A 25,093-nucleotide genomic window follows, 5' to 3' on the forward strand; every position below is an offset into this window, starting at 1 on the left:
GCCGGCAACACCAAAGCAGGAGCTGCGGAATAAACGGAGACTGGCAAAGGACGAGGTGACGATGCGCGTCGGGAATGGTTCCAAAGTCGATGTGATCGCCGTCGGCACGCTGCCTCTACATTTACCTACGGGATTAGTTTTGAACCTCAATAATTGTTATTTAGTGCCAAGTTTGAGCATGAACATTGTATCTGGATCTCGTTTAATACGAGATGGCTACTCATTTAAGTCTGAGAATAATGGTTGTTCGATTTATATGAGAGATATGTTTTATGGTCATGCTCCGATGGTAAATGGTTTATTCTTAATGAATCTCGAGCGTAATATTACACATGTTCATAGTGTAGATGCCAAAAGATTTAAAGTTGATAACGATAGTCCCACATACTTGTGGCACTGCCGCCTTGGTCACATTGGTGTCAAGCGCATGAAGAAGCTCCATGCAGATGGACTTTTAGAGTCTCTTGATTATGAATCATTTGACACGTGCGAACCATGCCTCTTAGGTAAAATGACCAAGACTCCGTTCTCCGGAACAATGGAGCGAGCAACCAACTTGTTGGAGATCATACATACCGATGTGTGCGGTCCAATGAGCGTTGAGGCTCGCGGAGGATATCGTTATGTTCTCACTCTCACAGATGACTTGAGTAGATATGGGTATGTCTACTTAATGAAACACAAGTCTGAGACCTTTGAAAAGTTCAAGGAATTTCAGAATGAGGTGGAGAATCAACGTGACCGAAAGATAAAATTCTTACGATCAGATCGTGGAGGAGAATACTTAAGTCACGAATTTGGTACACACTTAAAGAAATGTGGAATCGTTTCACAGCTCACGCCGCCTGGAACACCTCAGCGAAACGGTGTGTCCGAACGTCGTAATCGCACTCTATTGGATATGGTGCGGTCTATGATGTCTCTTACCGATTTACCGCTATCATTTTGGGGATACGCTCTAGAGACAGCTACATTCACTTTAAATAGGGCACCGTCTAAATCCGTTGAGACGACACCGTATGAATTATGGTTTGGAAAGAAACCTAAGCTGTCGTTTCTAAAAGTTTGGGGATGCGAAGCTTATGTCAAGAAACTTCAACCTGAAAAGCTCGAAGCCAAGTCGGAAAAATGCGTATTCATAGGATACCCTAAGGAAACTATAGGGTATACCTTCTACTTAAGATCCGAAGGCAAGATCTTTGTTGCCAAGAACGGGTGCTTTCTGGAAAAAGAGTTTCTCTCGAAAGAAGTAAGTGGGAGGAAAGTAGAACTCGATGAAGTACTACCTCTTGAGCGGGATAGTGACGCAGCACAGGAAACCATTCCTGTGATGCCCACACCAACTGAAGAGGAAAACCATGATAATGATCAAGGTACTCCGGATCAAGTTACTGCTGAACTTCGTAGGTCCACAAGGACACGTTCCGCACCAGAGTGGTACGGCAACCCTGTCCTGGAAATCATGTTGTTAGACAACAATGAACCTTCGAACTATGAAGAAGCAATGACGGGCCCGGATTCCAACAAATGGCTTGAAGCCATGAAATCCGAGATAGAATCCATGTATGAAAACAAAGTATGGACTTTGACAGACTTGCCCGATGATCGGCGAGCGATAGAAAACAAATGGATCTTTAAGAAGAAGACGGACGCGGATGGTAATGTTACCATCTATAAAGCTCGACTTGTCGCTAAGGGTTATCGACAGGTTCAAGGGATTGACTACGACGAGACATTCTCTCCCGTAGCGAAGCTAAAGTCCGTCCGAATCATGTTAGCAATTGCCGCATACTATGATTATGAGATATGGCAGATGGACGTCAAAACAGCATTCCTTAACGGGCATCTTAAGGAAGAACTGTATATGATACAGCCGGAAGGTTTTGTCGATCCTCAGAACGCTAACAAAGTATGCAAGCTCCAGCGATCCATTTATGGACTGGTGCAAGCATCTCGGAGTTGGAACATTCGCTTTGATGAGATGATCAAAGCGTTTGGGTTTATGCAGACTTATGGAGAAGCCTGCGTTTACAAGAAAGTGAGTGGGAGCTCTGTAGCATTTCTCATATTATATGTAGATGACATACTCCTGATGGGAAATAATATAGAATTTCTGGACAGCATTAAGGCCTACTTGAATAAGTGTTTTTCAATGAAGGACCTTGGAGAAGCTGCTTATATATTAGGCATCAAGATCTATAGAGATAGATCGAGACGCCTCATAGGTCTTTCACAAAGTACATACCTTGATAAGATTTTGAAGAGATTCAGAATGGATCAGTCCAAGAAGGGGTTCTTGCCTATGTTACAAGGTATGAGACTGAGCTCAGCTCAGTCACCGACCACGGCAAAAGATAAAGAAGAGATGAGTGTCATCCCCTATGCTTCAGCCATAGGATCTATTATGTATGCCATGCTGTGTACCAGACCCGATGTAAACCTTGCCGTAAGTTTGGTAGCAAGATACCAAAGTAATCCCGGCAAGGAACACTGGACAGCGGTCAAGAATATCCTGAAGTACCTGAAAAGGACAAAGGACATGTTTCTCGTTTATGGAGGAGACGAAGAGCTCGTCGTAAAGGGTTACGTCGACGCTAGCTTCGACTCAGATCCGGATGACTCTAAGTCACAAACCGGATACGTGTATATGTTGAATGGTGGAGCAGTAAGCTGGTGCAGCTGCAAGCAGAGCGTCGTGGCGGGATCTACGTGTGAAGCGGAGTACATGGCAGCCTCGGAGGCAGCACATGAAGCGATTTGGGTGAAGGAGTTCATCACCGACCTAGGAGTCATACCCAATGCGTCGGGGCCGATCAAACTCTTCTGTGACAACACTGGAGCTATTGCCCTCGCAAAGGAGCCCAGGTTTCACAAGAAGACCAGGCACATCAAGCGTCGTTTCAACTCCATCCGTGAAAATGTTCAAGATGGAGACATAGAGATTTGCAAAGTGCACACGGATCTGAATGTCGCAGATCCGCTGACTAAACCTCTCTCGCGTGCAAAACATGATCAACACCAGAACTCTATGGGTGTTCGATTCATCACAATGTAACTAGATTAGTGACTCTAGTGCAAGTGGGAGACTGTTGGAAATATGCCCTAGAGGCAATAATAAAAGTATTATTATATTTCATTGTTCATGATAATTGTCTTGTATTCATGCTATAACTGTATTATCCGGAAATCGTAATACACGTGTGAATACTTAGACCACACTATGTCCCTGGTAAGCCTCTAGTTGACCAGCTCGTTGTGATCAACAGATAGTCATGGTTTCCTGACTATGGACATTGGATGTCATTGATAACGGGATCACATCATTAGGAGAATGATGTGATGGACAAGACCCAATCCTAAGCATAGCATAAAAGATCGTGTAGTTCGTTTTGCTAGAGCTTTGCAAGTGTCAAGTATCTCTTCCTTCGACCATGAGATCGTGTAACTCCCGGATACCGTAAGAATGCCTTGGGTGTACCAAACGTCACAACGTAACTGGGTGACTATAAAGGTACATTACAGGTATCTCCGAAAGTAGCTGTTGGGTTGACACGGATCGAGACTGGGATTTGTCACTCCGTATGACGGAGAGGTATCTCTGGGCCCACTCGGTAATGCATCATCATAATGAGCTCAATGTGACCAAGGTGTTGGACACGGGATCATGCATTACGGCACGAGTAAAGTGACTTGCCGGTAACGAGACTGAACAAGGTATTGGGATACCGACGATCGAGTCTCGGGCAAGTAACGTACCGATTGACAAAGGGAATTGCATACAGGGTTTTGATCGAATCCTCGACATAGTGGTTCATCCGATGACAACATCGAGGAGCATGTGGGAGCCATCATGGGTATCCAGATCCCGCTGATGGTTATTGACTAAGAGAGTCTCGGTCATGTCTACATGTCTCCCGAACCCGTAGGGTCTACACACTTAAGGTTCAGTCACGCTAGGGTTGTAGGGATATGTATATGCAGTAACCCGAATGTTGTTCGGAGTCCCGGATGAGATCCCGGACGTCACGAGGAGTTCCGGAATGGTCCGGAGGTAAAGATTTATATATGGGAAGTCCTGTTTCGGGCATCGGGACAAGTTTCGGGGTTATCGGTATTGTACCGGGACCACCGGAGGGGTCCCGGGGGCCCACCGGGTGGGGCCACCCATCCGCGGGGGCCACATGGGCTGTAGGGGGTGCGCCTTGGCCTACATGGGCCAAGGGCACCAGCCCCACAAGGCCCATGCGCCTAGGGTTCCAAAGGGGGAGGAGTCCTACTAGTGGAAGGCACCTCCTAGGTGCCTTGGGGGGGAGGGAAACCCCCCTAGGCTGCCGCACCCCCTAGGAGATTGGATCTCCTAGGGCCGGCCACCCCCCCTTGGCACCCCTATATATAGTGGGGGGAGAGGAGGGACTTCATACCTGGTGCCCTGGCCTTTGGTTGCCTCCTTCTCCCTCCCCAACACCTCCTCCAACTCCATAGCGCTTAGCGAAGCTCTGCCGGAGTACTGCAGCTCCATCAACACCACGCCGTCGTGCTGCTGCTGGTGCCATCTCCCTCAACCTCTCCTCCCTTCCTTGCTGGATCAAGAAGGAGGAGACGTGGCTGATCCGTACGTGTGTTGAACGCGGAGGTGCCGTCCGTTCGGCGCAGGTCATCGGTGATTTGGATCACGTCGAGTACGACTACATCATCACCTTACAAGCTTCCGCACGCGATCTACAAGTGGTATGTAGATGCAAACTCTCTCCCTGGACTCGTTGCTTAGATGAACTCATAGATGGATCTTGGTGAAACCGTAGGAAAAATTTTAATTTTCTGCAACGTTCCCCAACACCTGCCGTATTGGAAAGACCTAGAGGTCCGCTCCGCAATTGACGTGATGCACGTGACAAAGAATCTTTGCGTGACCCTGCTTGGCTTTTTGGGCGTGTATGGGAAGACAAAAGATACACCAGAGGCACGGGAGGACCAGCAATGTATGCACGGAAAAGACGACATACATCAGGGTCAGGCCAGCTACGCTCTTACCAAAGAAGAGAAGGAAATCTTCTTCGAATGACTGCTCAGCTAGAAGGTACCGTCTGGCTTCTCGTCTAATATAAAGGGAATAATAAATATGGCAGAGAAAAATTTCCAGAACCTAAAGTCTCATGACTGCCACGTGATTATGATGCAACTCCTTCCGGTTGCATTGAGGGGGCTTCTACCGGAAAACGTTCGATTAGCCATTGTAAAGCTATGTGCATTCCTCAATGCAATCTCTCAGAAGGTAATCGATCCAGAAATCATACCAAGGTTACAGAATGATTTGGTACAATGTCTTGTCAGTTTCGAGTTGGAGTTCCCACCATCCTTCTTCAACATCATGACGCACGTCCTAGTTCACCTTTGCAAAGAGATTAACGTTTTGGGTCCTGTATTTGTACACAATATGTTCCCCTTTGAAAGGTTCATGGGAGTCTTGAAGAAATATGTTCATAACCGTGCTAGGCCAGAAGGAAGCATCTCGAAGGGCCATGAAAATGAGGAGGTCATTGAGTTTTGTGTTGACTTTATTCCTGACCTTAAGCCTATTGGTGTTCCTGAATCGCGGCATAAGGGCAGACTGGAAGGAAAAGGCATGCTAGGAGGGCATCAAATAATATGTATGGACGGGCATTCTCTCACTGAAGCACACTACACAGTTCTACAGAATTCCGCCTTGGTGGCTCTGTATATGGAGGAACACAAGAATTTTCTATAGTCCAAACACCCGGAGAAGTCTGACGACTGGATTACACGCGAACAAACGAGGACTTTCGCCGGTTGGTTGCAGAAACGTGCCCTGAATGATGGAGATATTCAAAATGACCTGTACTCGCTGTCCCAGTTACCATCTTCAAATATAATGACTTTCAAAGGGTACCAGATAAATGGGAATACATTTTACACGATCGCCCAAGATAAGAAGAGCACCAACCAAAACAGTGGTGTCGGCTTTGATGCAACAACCAACACGGGAAAGGAAACATATTATGGTTACATAGAGGACATATGGGAACTTAACTATGGATCAGGTGATTTGAAGGTCCCTTTGTTTCGGTGCAAATGGGTCAATATGACATGAGGCGGGGTAACGGAAGACCCGCAGTACGGAATGACAATAGTGGATCTCAACAATCTTGCGTATGCAGACGAACCATTCGTCCTAGCCAATGATGTGGCGCAGGTTTTTTATGTGAAAGACATGTCTACCAGGACGAGAAAAAGAAAAGATAAGGAAGCGAATGGATCATACGATGAGCCAAAGCGCCACATAGTTCTTTCAGGAAAAAGAAACATCATGGGAGTGGATGACAAGACAGACATGTCAGAAGATTATGAAAAGTTTGATTAAATTGCTCCATTCACAGTGAATATTGACCCAAGCAACCAGTTAAATGATGAAGATTTTCCATGGCTACTGCGCAAAGGGACACATGCGAAGAAAAAGTTTCACACCCAAAGATCTGGGATGTGATCGGCTTCACTATCATCACTTTCTTCTGTGTTTCACACCCAGGAGGGAATGTCTGTAATAGTTAGGGTAGTTAATTATGTGTTTTGGCATTTGAAACGCGAAGAAATTTTATGTGCAAACAAATTCTTTTCATGCACTTACTGATTTTTTCCAGCTAAATGACCCTGAAATTGAAAATCATTTCAAATGAACTCAGAAAAGGTTGAAAGTTGGCATGGTATCATAATTTAATACAAATAGCATGTGCAAAAAAGTAGAGAGGGTTACGGCAAAACTGGATACACTTCGTGTACAAAATGGACAATCTCTTTCGAAGTATCAGGGTTTCCGACGAAAACTGAACTGTTACAAAGGCATTTCATTTTTTAAATAACCTAAGCATTACCAAATTGAATATAATGATAAAACACACTAATATTAAACATAAGAAAAAAGAATCACTGAAAAAACTTTTTTCAAAGTTAAGTTATTCACAAACTAGTGATTCACACAAATTTCAAATAATTCAAAATTTAAACTATTCAAATTTGAAAACTACCGGCACTAACAGAAAGTTTGTAATTTTTTGTACCTAAAGCAAAAATATTCACAAAGAAACTCTAAATACAGCAAAAAACAACTCAAAAATAAATAAAACAAAAATAAATAAAACAAAAATAAATAAAGCGAAAAAATTAAGAAAATAAAAAAGCCCGCCTGCTGGGCCAAAGCGGCCTGCATATGACTAGGAACACAACTTTTAGTTGGGCCAGGATGCAGGCCCGCAAAGGCCCAGTAGGCCCACATGGTAGAAGAGGACAGGTAGGCCCAGTAGGCCTGCTTAGGAGAGGAGCTCGAGAGAGCTACCGCACTGGGGATTATAAACCAGTGTGGTAGCCCCTCGGGTAGCGAGGTGGAACTAAACTTGCGCACCGCCTGGAGCCAGCGCACCCCCTTTAGTACCGGGTCGTGGCTCCAACCGCTACAAAGACCCCCCCTTTAATACCGGTTGGAGCCACCACCCGATATTAAAGGGGGGGCTTCCCGCCGCTTGCCCTGACCAAAACAGACCTTTAGTATCGGTTGGTGGCTTCAATCGGTACTAAAGGTCCATCATATATATACAACACTTGAAAAAAATTCAGTTTCTCTCTGTTTCTTCCCTCTGTTTCCTCCCTCCGTCGCGCCGCCCTTCCCTGATCGACGTTGTCCCCGTCGACGTCGCCGCCCCCGCCCCTCATCGCTGACCCCAGCCGTCCCCGCCTCTCGTCGCCGCCCCCGTCGACGTCGCCGCCCCGGCCGTCCCCGTCCCCATCATCCCCGTCGTCCCCATCGCCGCGCCCCGGCCGCCCCGCCCCGTCGTCGCCGCCCCGTCCCGTCGCCCCGGCCGCCCCGCCCCGTCGTCGTCGCCGCCCCGTCCCGTCGCCCCGTCATCGCCGCCCCGTCGTCGCCTCGCCGGAGCTCGCCCCGGCCGCCATGTCCACACACACACACTACACACACACACTACACACACACACACATTATTAGTTTGTTTGTTATAAATTTTTTCTGTTTTTTAGTTATAGAAATGTTAGAAATTATTCTTTTTTTAGTTATATAAATATTAGAAATGTTAGTTATATAGAAATGTTATAAATGTTTTCTGTTTTTTAGTTATAGAAATATTTATAGAAATGTTAGCAATTTTTCTGTTTTTTAGTTATAGAAATACTAGAATTGTTATAGAAATGTTAGTTATATTATCAGGAAATTTTAGAATTAGTTTTAGTTAGATGAATTAGATTAATGTAAAATTCTTAGAATTTGCATATATATATATATATATATATATATATATATATATATATATATATATATATATAGAATTTTAGTTATCACAATCCAATCATTTAAAAAATGTTACTTTTTACGGGCATATAGTATTTGTTCTCGACGATATGCCCAGCCCGCATCCTCGCCGTCGACCCGTTCGCAACGACGTCCTGCTTCAGAGGACCCATGTCCGGGACTGGACCCCGCCGGGCTGGCACTGGGAGGTGCTACCTGGAGGGGCGAGCCGCTTGGTGAGGAACCCGACCTTGGGTCCCGTCGTCGACCCTGATCATCTTTGGTGGCGTTCGCGTGGGCCACATTCGGTGCAGAGGCAGCCGGCCCCGCCAGAGGTGGTGCGTCGCCGTGTCAGGGAGGAAGATGAGCACGTCCATCGCTACATGGCTGCTATGGACAATGTCAGGTTCTCCACTATTTGGCGGGTTCTTTGGGCAGATGAGATATGATCCTGTGATGGTTCCTTCTCTTTGGGTGTGCACCGCCCGCGCCCCAGGAACCGCGAGTGGCGCCCTAGATTCTTCTGTAGTACTCAATCTTTATTAGGTACCTAGCCAGTGATGTATCCGATATATAATATTCGAGACGATGTATTTGAGATTATATATATTAAGACGATGATGTATTCGAGATTATATATTCGAGACGATGTATTCGAGATTCAGTTTTTCCTTATTGATTAATTGCATCCATGTATTGTAATTTGAATACTAAATTGTTCTATATTTCTTCTGTATTAATTAGTAAAGTAAAAGCTATGGCGGAAAATACCGGCAGAGAGAGAGAAGAGGAATTGTTCGACATCATACGTAGCCCTCATAGGCAAGATGATCTGAATGAAGATGACGGCTCCCAATATCTGAACAATACCGGAGAGGGTGATGAAAAGATATTCGATCTCGATGACCGAGCTGATGAAGTCATGGACTATGATTATGATGACACAGACAATGTTTATGATGACACATACAATGCTGATTTTCAAATAACAAAGACTTCCAGCGAGGTATATTTATATAAGCATGCATCCTGGTGATCATCACATGTTTTTTTATTGAAGATATATTAACGAATCGATCTTTCTTCTTTCAGCCCTCCGGATGGAGCAAATCTGCTTCTAGAGATAGCAAGACAAAGCGAGGCCCGGGCAGATTGTTGTAGGATGGTGTAAAGTACCACATCGAATCCACCAAACTTAGTGGCGAACCCCTCACGCCTAAGAACGTTGCGGACAAGTGGACTCATCAGTGCGGAGTTCTTGTGAAGGACAAACTCCCGATCTCCATTCAAGAATGGAAAGAGCCAAAGACTAAACGTCCAGGTGTTACTTGGGTCAACGACAGAGCCAAAAAAGACCTGGTGAAATCTCTGATGGAACATTTCACCCTACCAGACCATTTCACTAAAGCAGATGTGGAGAAAGTCAAGGCCGCTGCTCTTAAGAAGATGGCAATTGCATTCAACACCCACAAGAAAACTGTATGGGCCAACTACCTCGCTAATGAAGGGAAGACTCCAGATTTCAAGGGAACACTGGAGAAGCAAAGAGAACACTGGGACGATTTCGTGACCTTCAAGGATTCAGAATTATCTAAGGGACGGTCGATGAAAAACAAGGGAAATACCGCAAGAAAGACGCAGTTCCATAGGCTGGGTCCAGGTGGCTACGCGGTGGGATTGCCTAAGTGGGATAAGTCTGAGCAAGAGATGGAGGATGCAGGGGTCACTCCGATTACTAGGAGCTGGCCCCCAGGTGCAGAACTTGGTTCTATGCGCATGGGGGGGCGTTGGACCCGAAGACATGCCTGGTTTCGAAGAAGGCAAGTCTAAAAGGAGTCAAACAAAAGATACTTGACGCAATAGAAGAAGCTCGAGCGGGGGTGCTCATGCCCAACAGAGAGAACGACGAGCTTACGCGCACCCTGGGAAATCCTGAACACCCGGGAAGAACACGAGGCATGGGCGTTATTCCCTTGTATGAGGGCTTTTCGGACTAGAATGACGACTACAGGTCCCGTGCAAGAAAGAAGATGGAGGAGGAGAAGAAGAGGAAGCTGGAGGAGGAGCAGAGGAAGCAGGACGCAGAACGCCTTGAAGGCCTAGAAGCAAGGCACGCGGACCTGGCACTCAAATTCCAGCAGCAGCAGCAGCAGATCGACTCACTTAGCCAGAAAGGGGGTCTCAGCAGCGGCAGCAGCAAGCGGATGATCGTCCAGCATTGGATAGCACCAACCCATCCATGCCGAGAAGCAGCATTGGTTCTGCCCCGGGCGACACACTACTGGATACATACCCTGTGGATGACATCCTAGAGAACACTAACTGTGAGCTACACTCCAAAATGAAGAACATATCCATGAAGGTGGCGGACGGCGTTGCTTTTCCAGTGACCCCCGAAGCAACCTACCATTGCATCCCGATTACAGAGGGCTATGCTTGTGTCATGGTTGATGAAGTGGTGGACCCATATTCGGGGCTAATGCTTGACATTCCTGGAGGTGAAGACGAACGCACACTGGGAGAGGCCATACATCTTATCATCCTATGGAGGAAGGATTGCATCATCTTTCGAAGTCCACCAACACTGTGTCGTCTGCCGACTCCTCGAAGTCCGCCACCGAGTCAGCAGACTCCCGCTCATCCAAGTCCACGAACGCGTGAGATGACTCCTCCTCGAAGTCCGCCACCTCCTCCAAGTCCCCGAACGCGTGAGTTGACTCCTCCGGTTTCAAGTCCGGCACAGTGTCATGCCACTTCTCCGGTTTCAAGTCCGGCACCGTGTTAGGCCACACCTCCTGCTTCAAGTCCGGCACATCGTCAGGCCACTTCTCCTAGTCCAACTCCACGTCAGCCGTCTCCGCCGTCTCAGCAATCGCAGAAGAGACATGCCGCAACTTTGGCGCGTAGCGGTACGAGTCGAGGTAGTTCAGGAAGTACAGGTGGAGACAAGCGATATAAATATGGTCCAAGCCTCGCTCCTCTTCCTCAGAGGCCTTACGACATGACCGAGGAGCAAAAAGCAACCATAGTGCAAGCCCAAGTGGACGCCCATTTTGGACCGAAACCGGCACCGCCGCCAAAGGAGAAAGTGTCTGAGAAAGTAATTGACCACTTCATTCGTATGGCTAGAGAACTAGCTCCCAAGCCTATTGACTCGGACTATGAGCGCCAAATCAGGAAACTACATCGAGAACGACTAAAGAAGGAAGCAAGCTCGAGCTCGAGGCAACAAGCAGCTGGTGAAAAATGCGGGAAAACCGTTCCCCAGCTGGGAGAACAGGCGGCGCAAGCAATCCCCCCGCTTGGTGTGCCAACAACACATGAGAGGAGTACGCGTGCCAAATATTATTGTGGGCAAACCGTTAGCGTTCCCCAGCAGGGAGATGTGGTAATAACGGAGGAGCATATAATGCAGGCTGAAATGCTCAAGATCTCTGTTGTACAACTCCTCGAAATCGAGCCCATGTCTCCGCTTAAATAATCGGAAATAAAATGAAAATATGCCTGGGGCCAACCTTTGGTCCATCCAGACAAGGTCAAGACCTCCCAACGAGAATGTATGAATTGCATCAATAGTACATGAACATTACCAAGATTTCCAATCGAGTGTTCCTCATGGTGAATGTCAAGAAGGAGCATTATTACCATGAGAAAGCTCTGTCCATTGAGTATACAGAACTTTTTCAGTTATACAATCAAGACGCACTCGACAAGTCTACCGTCAGTTGCTATTATCTGTAAGTGATTTCTTTCTGTAATTTAAGTCTCAAGCTAATTATGTAGTGATAATTTTGATCAATCATTACATGTAATTATCCTCACTATATTCTTTTCTGTGGTATTATATGCAGGATGAAGATGTATGAAATGAAAAAATCTGGACGCTATGGCATTGGGTTCATTGACCCAAATTAATGATGACACATTGAAGTTTCCATTTTGTCAAGAAGGTTTAGAGGAAAGCATGGTAGAGTTCTTGAAGCGCCTCAATAGGAATGAAGATATACTACTTCCTTACAAGTTTCCGTGAGTCACACTGTCTTGTACTACAAATTCTGTTTTTTTGCTTACTAGCTAGCTAGATGTTAATAATTAAGTGTATACGGTTTTCGGTAGTTGATTAATTTTATGCACATGCCCGCTTATTTAAGACATGCAAACGTGTGCGCATGTAGTTGGCACTGGGTCTTGATAGACATTAAAGTTGAGGAAGGAAAAGTTGAAATACTGGACTCACTAACAAAAGAGGAAAGTGACTTCACCATCGTGAAGGGGATAGTCAACAGGTAATTTCAATCATTATTAACTATATATCTCGGCCTATTATTAGTTCGTCATTTCCTGATATGAACTATTTAATAACCCCTTTATTAATTTTCTTTGCCGGCGGGCAGGGCATGGGCAAAGTTCATCGCGGTGACTCCAGGCGAATGGAAACAAAAGTTATTTTGGCATCGACCAAAGGTAAGTAATTAAGTAGTACTAGCTAGCTACCATCTCTTTAATTCTTGTTTCAATATCATTAATTAATTATCATGCTTGAATAATCATTATCTGATTCAATTCCATTCACGTAAAGGCCCTGAAGCAAGCGCCGGGGAATAATCTGTGTGCATTCTAAGTTTGCGAGAACATTCGCATGATGACGTCCGAAAGGAGCAGATCTGATAGACAGGACTGGGTACGTTTGTCAGAATACTATTCACACCATTATCGATATCTAGTCACACAACTAACACATATGCATATTGATCTCCTTCTTAACAGTTCTGAGAGGTGCGGGATAAGCTCCTACCATCGGACCGCATACTAGCACTTTAAGAGGAAATAGCCGGATTTTTGCCCGACCAGGTCATAAATCCCAAAGGAGAATACTATTACCCGCTACCGCCCCCATGAACCACTTGTCATCATGCTCCGGAGGCACCAAGGCAACATATGTAGGAGAAATTGTATATGTATATACATGTGTATGTGTAAATAATGGTGTTGGTTGTGAGACAGTCGATGACATATATATATATATATATATGCAGTTCTATACGTACGAGAAAATCTATTTATATATATGCATAATGTGTACAATTTGTAGTATCGTGAAATACCAGCAAACAAAAAAAATGGAATGGAAAATAAAGCAAAAAACCCCCCAAACATTTAGTACCGGTTGGTGTTACCAACCGGTACTAATGTCCTACGCGCACCCGGGCCTGGCTCGTGCCACGTGTTCGCACTTTAGCGCCGGTTCGTGACGAACCGGTACTAAAGGGGGGGGGGGCTTTAGTCCCCACTCTTTGGTGCCGGTTGGAGAACCGACACTAAAGGCCGTTACGAACCGGCACTAAAGGCCGGTTCTGCACTAGTGTATGTCTAGAGGGGGGGGTGATTAGACTACTTGACCAAATAAAAATCTAGCCTTTTCCCAATTTTAAGTCTTGGCAGATTTTAGCAACTTTACAAAGTCAAGCAATCAACCTACACATGCAAGTCTAAGAGTATAGCAGCGGAATGTAAAACATTGCACATGAAGGTAAATGGGGGAGTTTGGAGGGAGCAAACGCAATGTAGACACAGAGATTTTTGGTGTGGTTCTAATAGGTGGTGCTATCGTACATCCACATTGATGGAGACTTCAACCCACGAAGGGTAACAGCTGCGCGAGTCCACGGAGGGCTCCACCCACGAAGGGTCCACGAAGAAGCAACCTTGTCTATCCCACCATGGCCATTGCCCACGAAGAACTTGCCTCACTAGGGTAGATCTTCACGAAGTAGGCGATCTCCTTGCCCGTACAAACTATTTGGTTCAACTCCATAATCTTGATGGAGGCTCCCAAGTGACACCTAACCAATCTAGGAGACACCACTCTCCAAAAGGTAATAGATGGTGTGTTGATGATGAACTCCTTGCTCTTGTGCTTCAAATGATAGTCTTCCCAACACTCAACTCTCTCTCATAGGATTGGATTTGGTGGAAAGATGATTTGAGTGGAAAGCAACTTGAGGAAGGCTAGAGATCAAGATTTTTTTGGTTGGAATGGAATATCTTGACCTCAACACATGAGTAGGTGGCTCTCTCTCAGAAAATGAATGTTGAAAGTGTAGGCACATTCTGTGGCTTTCTCAACGAATGAAGAAAGGGTGGAGGGGTATATATAGCCTCCACACGAAATCTAACTGTTACACACAATTTACCAAACTCGGTGAGACCGAATCATGAAACTCAGTCAGACCGATTTAGTTAATAATGTGACCATTCGGCATTTCGGTGGGACCGACATGTCAACTCTGTGGGACCGATTTCTTTAGGGTTAGGGCAAAACGTAATCTCGGCGAGACCGATTACACAAACTCGGTGGGACCGAATTTGGTAATATGCTAACCGAGAGTTGGTCAGGCAAACTCGATGGGACCGATTCGCTCATCTCGGTGAGACCGAAACTTTATGAAGGGGAAACAGAGAGTTTGCATTGCGAACTCGGTGGGACCGATCGCTTATCTCGGTTAGACCGAAATGTTACGAAGGGAAACAGAGAGTTTGCAATCCCATCTCGGTGAGACCGAGATCCCTATCGGTGAGACCAAAGTGACTAGGGTTTCTGGCAGTGGCTATGTCAAATGAACTCGGTGGCGCGAGAAAGATCAAATCGGTGGGGCCGAGTTTGACTTTTGATTTGGGACATATGTGGATATGAGAAACTGGTTGAGGGTTTTTAGAGCATATCACTGAGCATTTTGAGCAAGCAAGCCATTAAGCAACACCTCATCCCCTTTTAGTAGTATTGGCTTTTTCTATGGACTCAATGTGATCTTGGATCACTAAAAGTAAAATGTAGAGTCTTGAGCTTTAGAGCTTGGGCCAATCCTTTGTCCTTAGCATTTTGAGGGGTCCACATTTCTAATCCATGCCATGCCAATTACTGAACTTTCCTGAAATATTTATCTTTAAATAGCATTAGTTCAATGAGCTATATGTTGTTAATAATTACCAAAACCACCCAGGATAGTTGCACTTTCAGTATTCTGTTAGGTATTTGTATAAGCTAGTTAATGTTGTGGTGCTTCCTGTGTCATAAAAGATTGCGTTGGAAAATTAAATTACCCCCTAATATTCACGTGTTTGCTCTTGCATAACACAAGTTTGACTAGGGATAACCTAGCTAAACGACACCCTGTGACTGATCCTACATGTGTGTTTTATGCTGAAGTTGAGTCCATCCAACATCTCTTTATTGATTGAATTGTTGATGTGGAAACTTGGAAGATAATTGCTAGCACCCTTGACATTCATGTTCCTACATCTTTTAAGTGTGATATTGTAAACCTGGTAACTCCTGCTGCCTTGTGGGGCTTATGGCTTCTCCGTAGTGATTTTGTCTTCCAGGGTCAAAATGGCAAAGCTTGCGATGCATCCTGAATTTGGTAGGCTCATTGATCAATCGATGAAAGATTTTGTGCTCCGATGCCCAGGCTGCTCTCCTCCGATGTTTAAGGCTGCTCAATCGACACCTCATGCAGTTGCTTAGAATAGCTAGGCCTACTTAGAGCATCTATAGCTGGACTTGGCAAATCTGACCCCTGAAACGCTCGCGGACGCGCTAGGCGCGTCTGCGGACAGTGACTGATCACGCCTCAAAAAATGCATTCGACATCCGGATACCTCGAATTAGAAATCTCAAATCCATATTATTACATGCAACATGAAACCTAATCTAAGCGGATCTCGTCCGGTTCTGCTCGCCGCTCACCCGACTCCGCCCTGGCCATGTCTGGTGGCCGGCTGCGCTCCTCAGAGTATTGTCCGGGACGCCGGCAAGGTAGAGTAGGGCATGTAACACTAACAGGCTCACGGGACTCAAGCCGCCGTCGTCTCCCATTCTCTACTCTTCCTCGTCGAAGCCCGGAACCCGAACGGTGCCGGTGGACGTCAGATGTTGGGGCGGGAGGGAAACCCCTTTCATTTGAAAAGAAAAAAAAAAGTTTACACACAAGTTTACTAACGTATTTGCTGTCCTTTTTTTTGTGCTCTGGTCCCTATAGTTAGCTATTGAACGAATTAAGAGGAATTGATACAATGTACTATACAAGTTGGCCGAGCCTGTTCATTCTTGGTCACCGAAAGGGTGAAAATAGAGATACCGTTGCTCTTTTTCGTCATGCATGTCAGGCGCTGCACACCGGCATGCAGCGACCCAACACGGGCGCTGCATTGTGCATTGCACTGTTGTGAAAATCGGACGTTCAATTTGTCCTGGCTCGCTCGGTCCATCGTCGTCCTCCACGTACTAGTTGATTTTGATTTGACCTGAGGCATGCCATGTGCGCCTGCATGGAAACGAAGGCCTCAGGCATGCGTGGTATGTCCGGCAGGCTGATCAAGCTAGCTCCGCCACAGGCTCGGGCCGAACGTAACATGCATCGTCCGGTTAGCTATGAGTGAGTAGCACGGCAAGAAGAAACGTGCTAATAAAAGTGGGCCGTACGTACCGGTCGTACCTGCTGCCGAATTGAGTTTCACCCGTCGCTCCATTTTTCCGACTTGTATTGAGTAAGCGATCGACTGGCACGTACTTTAGTCATCAGCGCTCACATGCATGGCCGATGGCACTACATGTGAGGCTCCACCGCTCCACATTAGTTGACTAGATATTAATACGAAATCAAGAGATCAACAGGGAATGAAAGGTACAAATGAACCACCAAGTCGTCAGTCAGACTCCTTGTGACCAGTGAATCCCTATGGCACCTTCTGATGTTAAAGGTGATCAGCGTTTGCACGTCCTAAGCGTTGATCGGCCACTGGCACACTTGTCACCCCATCTCTAGTTTTTCTATAGTACTCCTATATGCATTTCTACCTTGGTGAGATGTGTGTGTGACCAGCCCATCCCCACTCATATCCTACACTCGTACCGCAAACACAGCCGTATATGTCTAGACAGTAGCCGCAGCGCCGCGACAAACCTCCGATCTCCAGCCGATGAGTTCCTCCACCAAACCGTGACAGGTACCGTCAAAAGAACGACACAACGAGACGGGGCAACGATCGGTCGAATCTCCCGGCGGCCTAACGCCATGCCGCGCCGCTTCCGGAAAAGACACCTCCAAAATGCGGGAGACACTGTTGATGTGTGCGTTTGCCGCTCCACGGCCGGGACGCGTACGTATCTGCGTGCTCCGCCACTATCCGGCATCACGCACAGCGCAGTGCTCCTCTGGTTCGAGCGATGCTGAAGATAGGAAGATATCTGCACGCATCCGTGCTGGTCTCCGACTCCACGTGAAAATGTTTCGCCTAGCTTGCTAGCGTCCGGTACAGGAATAGTGCGCGCGTGCATATGCTACACCCTAGTAGTCTAGGGACACGCCACACCTAACATGCTAGTAGTAGCATGGTCCTTTTCTTAAAATCTATGGGATGGTACGCATTTCTAGAGTCTCTACCATTTGTGTATAGAGAAAATCAAACTTTGCCGGAGCTACGGAGTATCACTGAGAAAATCCAGGTGCCAAAAGATGATACTACTGCCACGGATTGACAACAGTAACACTCTAGTAGTACAATCACTTGATTCTCACTCTCTCTCTCTCTTCTTTCAAATTGTTCTATATTCACTTGCTTTGTCTCTCTCTCTATCTCTCTCTCCTCCATGTGCCAGGTCAGTAGGTGGGCTCCTTGTTGACAGCTAAATCTCGCTAACCTCCTCACTCTCTCACCTCCACGAGGGCCGTACGAAAGGGACTACGGAACAGGCCGGACGGGTCGGTCCCGGCGCGAGCCCGAATCAATCCGATCGGTCGGAGCTAAACCGGGTGCGGGTTTAAGGCGCTGCCGGGCCCACCCCACCGGCTTCTTGCCGCTTGTACCCGCCGGGTACCCCGACTGTACCCGCACTTGTACCTCGCCAGCCCATTCAATTCTCTCTCTGGTTGGTGCTTGCCTTAAAAGAAAAAAGAAGTCCCTGCCTGCCAGCCCTTGCTATGCACACACACATATGGGATATGGCTATATACTCACCATGCTCTTACTAGCTCTAACATGATCACTGAATAATAAAAGCACTTGCTGTCTAATCACATGAGGCTAAGACATTTTTATGTGTATATTCTAGTTCAACGAAATAACAGCTCACTTCATTTTCTAGCACAACTTTGTTGTTCCTACTAAATGGCAAGTTCAGTAGTGGGGTGGTACCGCGGTAACTGGTAAAGAATCCACCAGAAACATGAAACATAGAATACTGCTACTGTTTGAAAATACTCCTTTATATGTACAGAGGGAGTATAATACAACCGTTTGTCGTTATTTTATGCTGGAACAAGGCGTTATTCATGGCGCATTTTCTTGTCTACTTTAACCAATGTAACCAGTTACGTATTCGTATTCGCCAAGTCTGTGTCCATTTAGTATGAAATGGGGCAGAATTTTAAAAGGAGGCAAGTAACCCGGTGCCACATTCCATTCCGAGCAAAGAATTTGTAAATACTACAAACCGAGAAAAATAATGGCAAGAGGACCTGTGCAACGCACAACTTCCAGCTCTCCCGCTATATAACGAGCCACCATGGCCGCCTCAGTACAAACGCCTTGTATCCTCTCAACTCTTGTGTCGTCCCTCGCCAAGAACTAGCCACCGCCGCCGCCTCGCGGCCTCCGCTTCCAAGCCTCGAGGTCTCGGGCGTCAACCGAAGCAACGGCAGCATGAAGCGCCTGCTCAGACGGCTGTCCCGCGTGGCCGCGGCCGACGCCTGCGCAGCCGCCGCGTACCAGCCGCTCCGGCCCGACTCCGCGGCGAAGGCCTCCTCCACGGCTTCATCTTCGTCCTCCTCGTTCTTCGGCGCGCGAAGGCTCGGCCGCGGCGCGCGGGTGCCGGAGGGGCACGTGCCGGTGTGCGTGGGCGAGGAGGGCGGCCCCGTGGAGCGCTTCGCCGTGCGGGCCGAGCTCCTGGGCCAGCCGGCGTTCAAGGCCCTGCTCCGGCGCGCCGCGCAGGAGTACGGCTACGGCCACCCGGGTGCTCTCCGGATCCCCTGCGCCGTCGCCGACTTCCGCCGCCTGCTCATCGGCCTCTCCGACCCCGGCTGCCAGGCCACCGACGACGACGACTCCGCGCTCTACTACTAGCCATCTGGCCCGTCTTCCCCGTCTCACCCTCCTCGTTCGGCTGCCATGGCGGGCGTGATGGAAGATTAGCCCCCTGGCAAAGGCAAATCGGTGAACCAGCAGAGCAAAATGCCAGCTGCTGCGTTCTGACCGATCTGCCCCTGCGTGGATGCAGTACATAGGGAGGTTGGTGGAGGGTAGGACGGGGATTCCGCCGCCTTTTCTACTGCAGCTCAGCAATTTTAGGACCTGCTGTCTTGCGGGAATTTGGGCTGTAATTTTTCTTCTTCTTCTGAGTGTTCTTCTAGCTAGTTCTAGATCTAGTTCTGGTAGCTGCAATGGAGCTTCTTCTTCCTCTTCTTTTGCTAGAGACATCGAGGTCTTGATACCACATCATGTAAGCCGCAAGGTTCGCCTCATGTGAGTGAAATAGGTGATTTTGCTACTGCAAAAGTTTGCTCCAAGATCTGGTGGTGTAGAATGTAATGCACTTCCATGGATCTCCAGCTACCTCTAACAGTTCAGGCAACCTGTCATGGAATGCAATGATGTATTGCTATGATTGAGCATTTGGTAGTACTACTACTAAACTACTCGGGGCATTGCCTTCAGAACTGCTTGCCAGAACATCTGGGTTTTGTGTTCAGGTTCAGTAGATAGCTGACTGCATACACAGCCATATAGTCTGTGTCCATCAATCCATGGATTTTCCAGGACTTTGAAGAAAAGTTTATTGCTTGAACCGATAACTGCCTCGAGCCCTCGAGTATATGCTCCGGCCAAATGCAACGAAAGGGACGAGATGACAATGTAGAGCAGGAATTGGAGAAATCGGACAGAACAATGCTCTTTCTTTTTGTTACTGTTACTACAGTTCTCCTTGCATCACACATACGACTTGTGAGAACCAGTCATCACATTTTTCGAAAACAAATGGCATCACGAGAAAAGTTAGATTACATTCCAGAGAGTCAATCAAGATTTCGTTATGTGCACGCAAGACTTTGCTAAATCAAGCTACTTTTTGATTGACGGCTACATGACAAACCGGTGACCTTGAATAAAACCAGCAAGATATATACACAGAAACAAAATTCATTCAATACCTCCCAATCAATGGAGAGATATGCGGGCGCATTCCCTCTCAGATTTTCTTCTTTGTTCGACCACTGTCCACGCATTTCTGTTTGATATTGGCATATTGCCACCAAGAAAAGAGAAAAAGACCTTTTCTCTGGAATGAATGGACACTGGCACTGGCATTGGCACTGTCCCGTCGACCCGTCCCATGTGCAGCGAGGAGAAATCTTGGCCAAGAACGCCGGCGCGGCTGACAGCTGCGCCCACAGTTACTGTGGCTGGGCTCACAGCGAACATGATACTCCTACCTTGAAAGATTTAGGACACCATCTTTGCTAGTACTGTACATTACTGTGCTATTAGTACAACTTTGCGTGCACTTAGAAGCAACTAATTCTGGAATTAGTACCCCGGAATCATTGTGTCAAGAAGCCGCTAACCGGAAATGACCAAAACATGAGCCATCGTACTACATCAGTACAGGTGACAGGTACGTACTCGTTAGCTAGGCTAGCCTCTCTCTCCATTATTCATTCGCATGTGCCTGTCATTCTTGTGCATTTGGGAATTTCCGCGGCGACCTCTTGGTTGGTTCCCCTTTATATGCTTCCAGGTTTGAACAGATGTGAAATGCACCGGGGAATAAACGGTATTGGAGCTGGAGATTTTTATTTTCTTCCGTTTTTATATGCAGCTGGTCTAATTTCTGTATGCATAGCACATGCGTTGTCAACACGACCACAGCTCAGATCGTCCGTTTTAATTTCTGCAGGATGTACGTACTTGTTAGCGAGTTAACTACACTACCGTACCAATAGGCGAGGCAGCATTCACTCTCCAAAGACTTGAACGCAAATCTGCACATGGGCGCCGGCTATCTCCAAGCTCCTCCGGTCCAAGTCCAAGAAGAAAGGACACCGCCTAGCTGTGAGCTACTCTATGACGAGCTGTGAGGCGACGGGGGTTGATGAGGACCCCTGCGTCGCGCTGCATGCATGCATGCATGGAGCTTGAGTGGTATACAGGGCAGGGGCAGGGCACGCCATGTGCACGCAGAGGAGGGAGGCAGGGTGTGAAGGCCACGGACGTTGCCTGGCCCGACCGCGAGCGCCAACCGAGAAAGGCAGACGGCACAACCGCGACGCAGACGCTCGCTCTCGACCGGACCCGGACAACCGTTGCCATCATCCGCGCGGCAAACGTTGCGCGGGATGCGGCCACCGCGTGGCGTCGCCGCTGCACACGTAGTCGCGTAGTTCGATCGGCCGTGCGCTCTGGCTGGCGCCTGCCGCTGCCAGGCCCGGCATGAACCAGCAGCAACCGAGAGATATTTTTGCAGGTGGGTGGGATGGGGGAGCATAAAGACAACTTCAACGGGGCGACCTTTTTCGTCCGCCCGTGTCCATTTAGTTAGGCGCGGCCAAAAGTGACGGCCCAACGCGCCGACCCAAACTCAAATCGTGTCCGCCTGACGTCCGTGCCGACCCATTTTCGGCCCAAAATTGCGCCTGGAATGCGTCGGCGCGGACGCGAAGCGGACATGCCGCGCGTCTCCTCCCCGTCCGCCGCGTCCCCATCTGGCAGCCACCCTACCGCCACCGGTCGTCTTATTTATGACGACCACCGACAGCGGGCACACGCGTCAGTCAGTGTGCGCGTCCTTTTTTAACCACACGTGGGCGGGTCGGCCTCATCCACTTTTCCCGTCCACATCTGGCCCCCACCACTCAACTTGTTTCCTCGCCGGCGACCGCAAACCCTAGCGCGCCCATGGGCCTCTTCGGCAACAGCAATGGCAAGGGCACCCCCGGCGCCTCGTCATCCCGTGCTCCCCTCTCCCTCCACCGCCGGCGCGTTTCCGCCCTGAACGCCGGCGCCTGCACATCCCGGTGCACCAAGCGCGGTGGCACTGGGAGTACAGGCAGCCCCTCCCTTACCCCGACGTGACACTGCCGCACCATTGGCATTTGGATCCAAACCGGATCCCGGTGCCGGCGGTTCCGCGGACCAGCGGGCACACGACGACGAGGTGCGCCGGCGCCGCGCGCTGCTCACGCGAAGCAGCGTCGGCTGCCCGAGTACGCCGCCGACTCTCCCAACTGGGAGGCTTGGTTCGCCCTCGAACACGAGGAGCAACGACGCTCGGGTGTCGACGCCGTCCCGCCGCCGTTCCCACCGCCGCCCCCGGAGGTAGAGCTGGAGGACATGGAGGCGGAGGCGGAGTATCAAGCCGCCCTTGAGGAGGCCCTGCAGCACGCGCTGGAGGCTAGCTGCATCGACAAGGATGCGCACTGGGATGGGCTGGAGCAAGCCCTTGCCCTGTCGGCGGCGGGGGACTTCGTCCACACCCCGCTCTTCGTGCCGCCGCCTCCACCGTCGCCGCCCATCCAGCCCAAGCCGGAGTCGGAGCTGGAGCCGTCGCGTAAGCGTTCCCTGCCTCCACCCACTTGGCCGGAGGAGGCCTACTCGTGGACGGGCCAGTACCGCGAGTGGGTGAGCGCGCCTCCCGTCCACTTCGCCGCGATGCCGGAGGAGGAGGCCGCTGATAACCCACAAGTGTAGGGGATCACAACTGCTTTCGAGGGTAGAGTATTCAACCCAAATTTATTGATTCGACACAAGGGGAGTAAAAGAATATTCTTAAGTATTAGCAGTTGAGTTATCAATTCAACAACATTTGGATAACTTAGTATCTGCAGTGAGGTATTTAGTAGCAAAGTAGTATGATAGTAATGGTAACTGTGGTAAAGGTAAAGATAGTAATGATAGCAGTATTGTAGTGATTGTAACAGTAGCAACGGAAAAGTAAATAAGCAAAGCACAATATATGAAAAGCTCGTAGGCAATGGATCAGTGATGGATAATTATGTCGGATGAGATTCCTCATGTAATAGCTATAACATAGGGTGACACAGAACTAGCTCCAATTCATCAATGTAACGTAGGCATGTATTCCGAATATAGTCACATGTGCTTATGGAAAAGAACTTGCATGACACCTTTTGTCCTACCCTCCCGTGGCAGCGGGGTCCTAGTGGAAACTAAGGGATATTAAGGCCTCGTTTTAATAGAGAACAGGACCAAAGCATTAGCACTTTGTGAATACATGAACTCCTCAAACTATGGTCATCACAGAGAAGTAACCCGATTATTATCACTTTGGGGTTGTCGGATCATAACACATAATAGGTGACTATAGACTTGCAAGATAGGATCAAGAACTCACATATATTCATGAAAATATAATAGGTTCAGATCTGAAATCATGGCACTCGGGCCCTATGACAAGCATTAAGCATAGCAAAGTCATAGCAACATCAATCTCAGAACATAGTGGATACTAGGGATCAAATCCTAACAAAACTAACTTCATTACATGGTAAATCTCATCCAACCCATCACCGTCCAGCAAGCCTACGATGGAATTACTCACGCACGGCGGTGAGCATCATGAAATTGGTGATGGAGGGTGGTTGATGATAACGATGGCGGCGAATCCCCCTCTCCGGAGCCCCGAACGGATTCCAGATCAGCCCTCCCGAGAGGTTTTCGGGCTTGGCGGCGGCTCCATATCGTAAAACGCGATGAAACTTCCTCTTTGATTTTTTTTCTCCGCGAAACAGAATATATGGAGTTGGAGTTGAGGTCGGTGGAGCAGCAGGGGGCCCACAAGACAGGGGGCGCGCCCTATAGGGGGGGAGGGCGCCCCCACCCTCGTGGACAGGGTGCGGGCCCCCTGGGCTTCATCTTTTGCCAGTATTTTTGAAGTCATTCCGAGAACTTCTTTTTTCTGCACAAAAATAACACCATGGCAGTTCTCCTGAAAACAGCGTCAGTCCAGGTTAGTTTCATTCAAATCATGCAAGTTAGAGTCCAAAACAAGGGAAAAAATGTTTGGAAAAGTAGATACATTGGAGACGTATCAACTCCCCGAAGCTTAATCCTTTGCTTGTCCTCAAGCAATTTAGTTGACAAACTGAAAGTGATGAAGATAACTTTTACAAGCTCTGTTTGCTCTTGTTGTTGTAAATATGTAAAGCCAGCATTCAAGGTTTCAACAAAGATTATGAATCAACCATATTCACAATAACATTCAGGTCTCATGTTTACTCATATCAATGGCATAATGAACTAGCGAGCGATAATAATAAAACTCGGATGACAACACTTTCTCAAGACAATCATAGTATGATATAACAAAATGGTATCTCGCTAGCCTTTTCTGAGACCACAAAACATAAATGCAGAGCACCTTTAAAGATCAAGGACTGACTAAACATTGGAATTTATGGTAAAAGAGATCCAGTCAAGTCATACCCAATATAAACTAATAGGAATGCATGCAAATAACAGTGTGCTCTCCAGCGGGTGATTTTTAATAAAAAGGTGATGACTCAACATAAAAGTAAATAGATAGGCCCTTCGCAGAGGGAAGTAGGGATTTGTAGAGGTGCCAGAGCTCGATTTTAAAATAGAGAGATAAATAACAATTTGAGCGGCATACTTTCACTATCAAAGCAACAACTATGAGATGGCGATATCTTTCATACTACATGCATTATAGGCGGTTCCCAAATAGAATGGTAAAGTTTATACTCCCCC

At 47.7% G+C, this 25,093-nt stretch overlaps 1 protein-coding gene across 1 annotated transcript; it reads left to right on the forward strand.

The window, feature by feature from the left end:
* Positions 1-18,881: 18,881 nt before the first annotated feature.
* On the forward strand, positions 18,882-19,911 carry LOC123159078 (auxin-responsive protein SAUR71). The gene has a single exon (XM_044576879.1). The coding sequence runs from the start codon at positions 19,013-19,015 to the stop codon at positions 19,430-19,432; it is 420 nt and encodes a 139-aa protein (XP_044432814.1). The 5' UTR covers positions 18,882-19,012; the 3' UTR covers positions 19,433-19,911.
* Positions 19,912-25,093: the final 5,182 nt, after the last annotated feature.

Source organism: Triticum aestivum, chromosome 7B (assembly GCF_018294505.1).
Source record: "Triticum aestivum cultivar Chinese Spring chromosome 7B, IWGSC CS RefSeq v2.1, whole genome shotgun sequence".
In the NCBI taxonomy this organism is placed as follows: Eukaryota; Viridiplantae; Streptophyta; class Magnoliopsida; order Poales; family Poaceae; genus Triticum; species Triticum aestivum.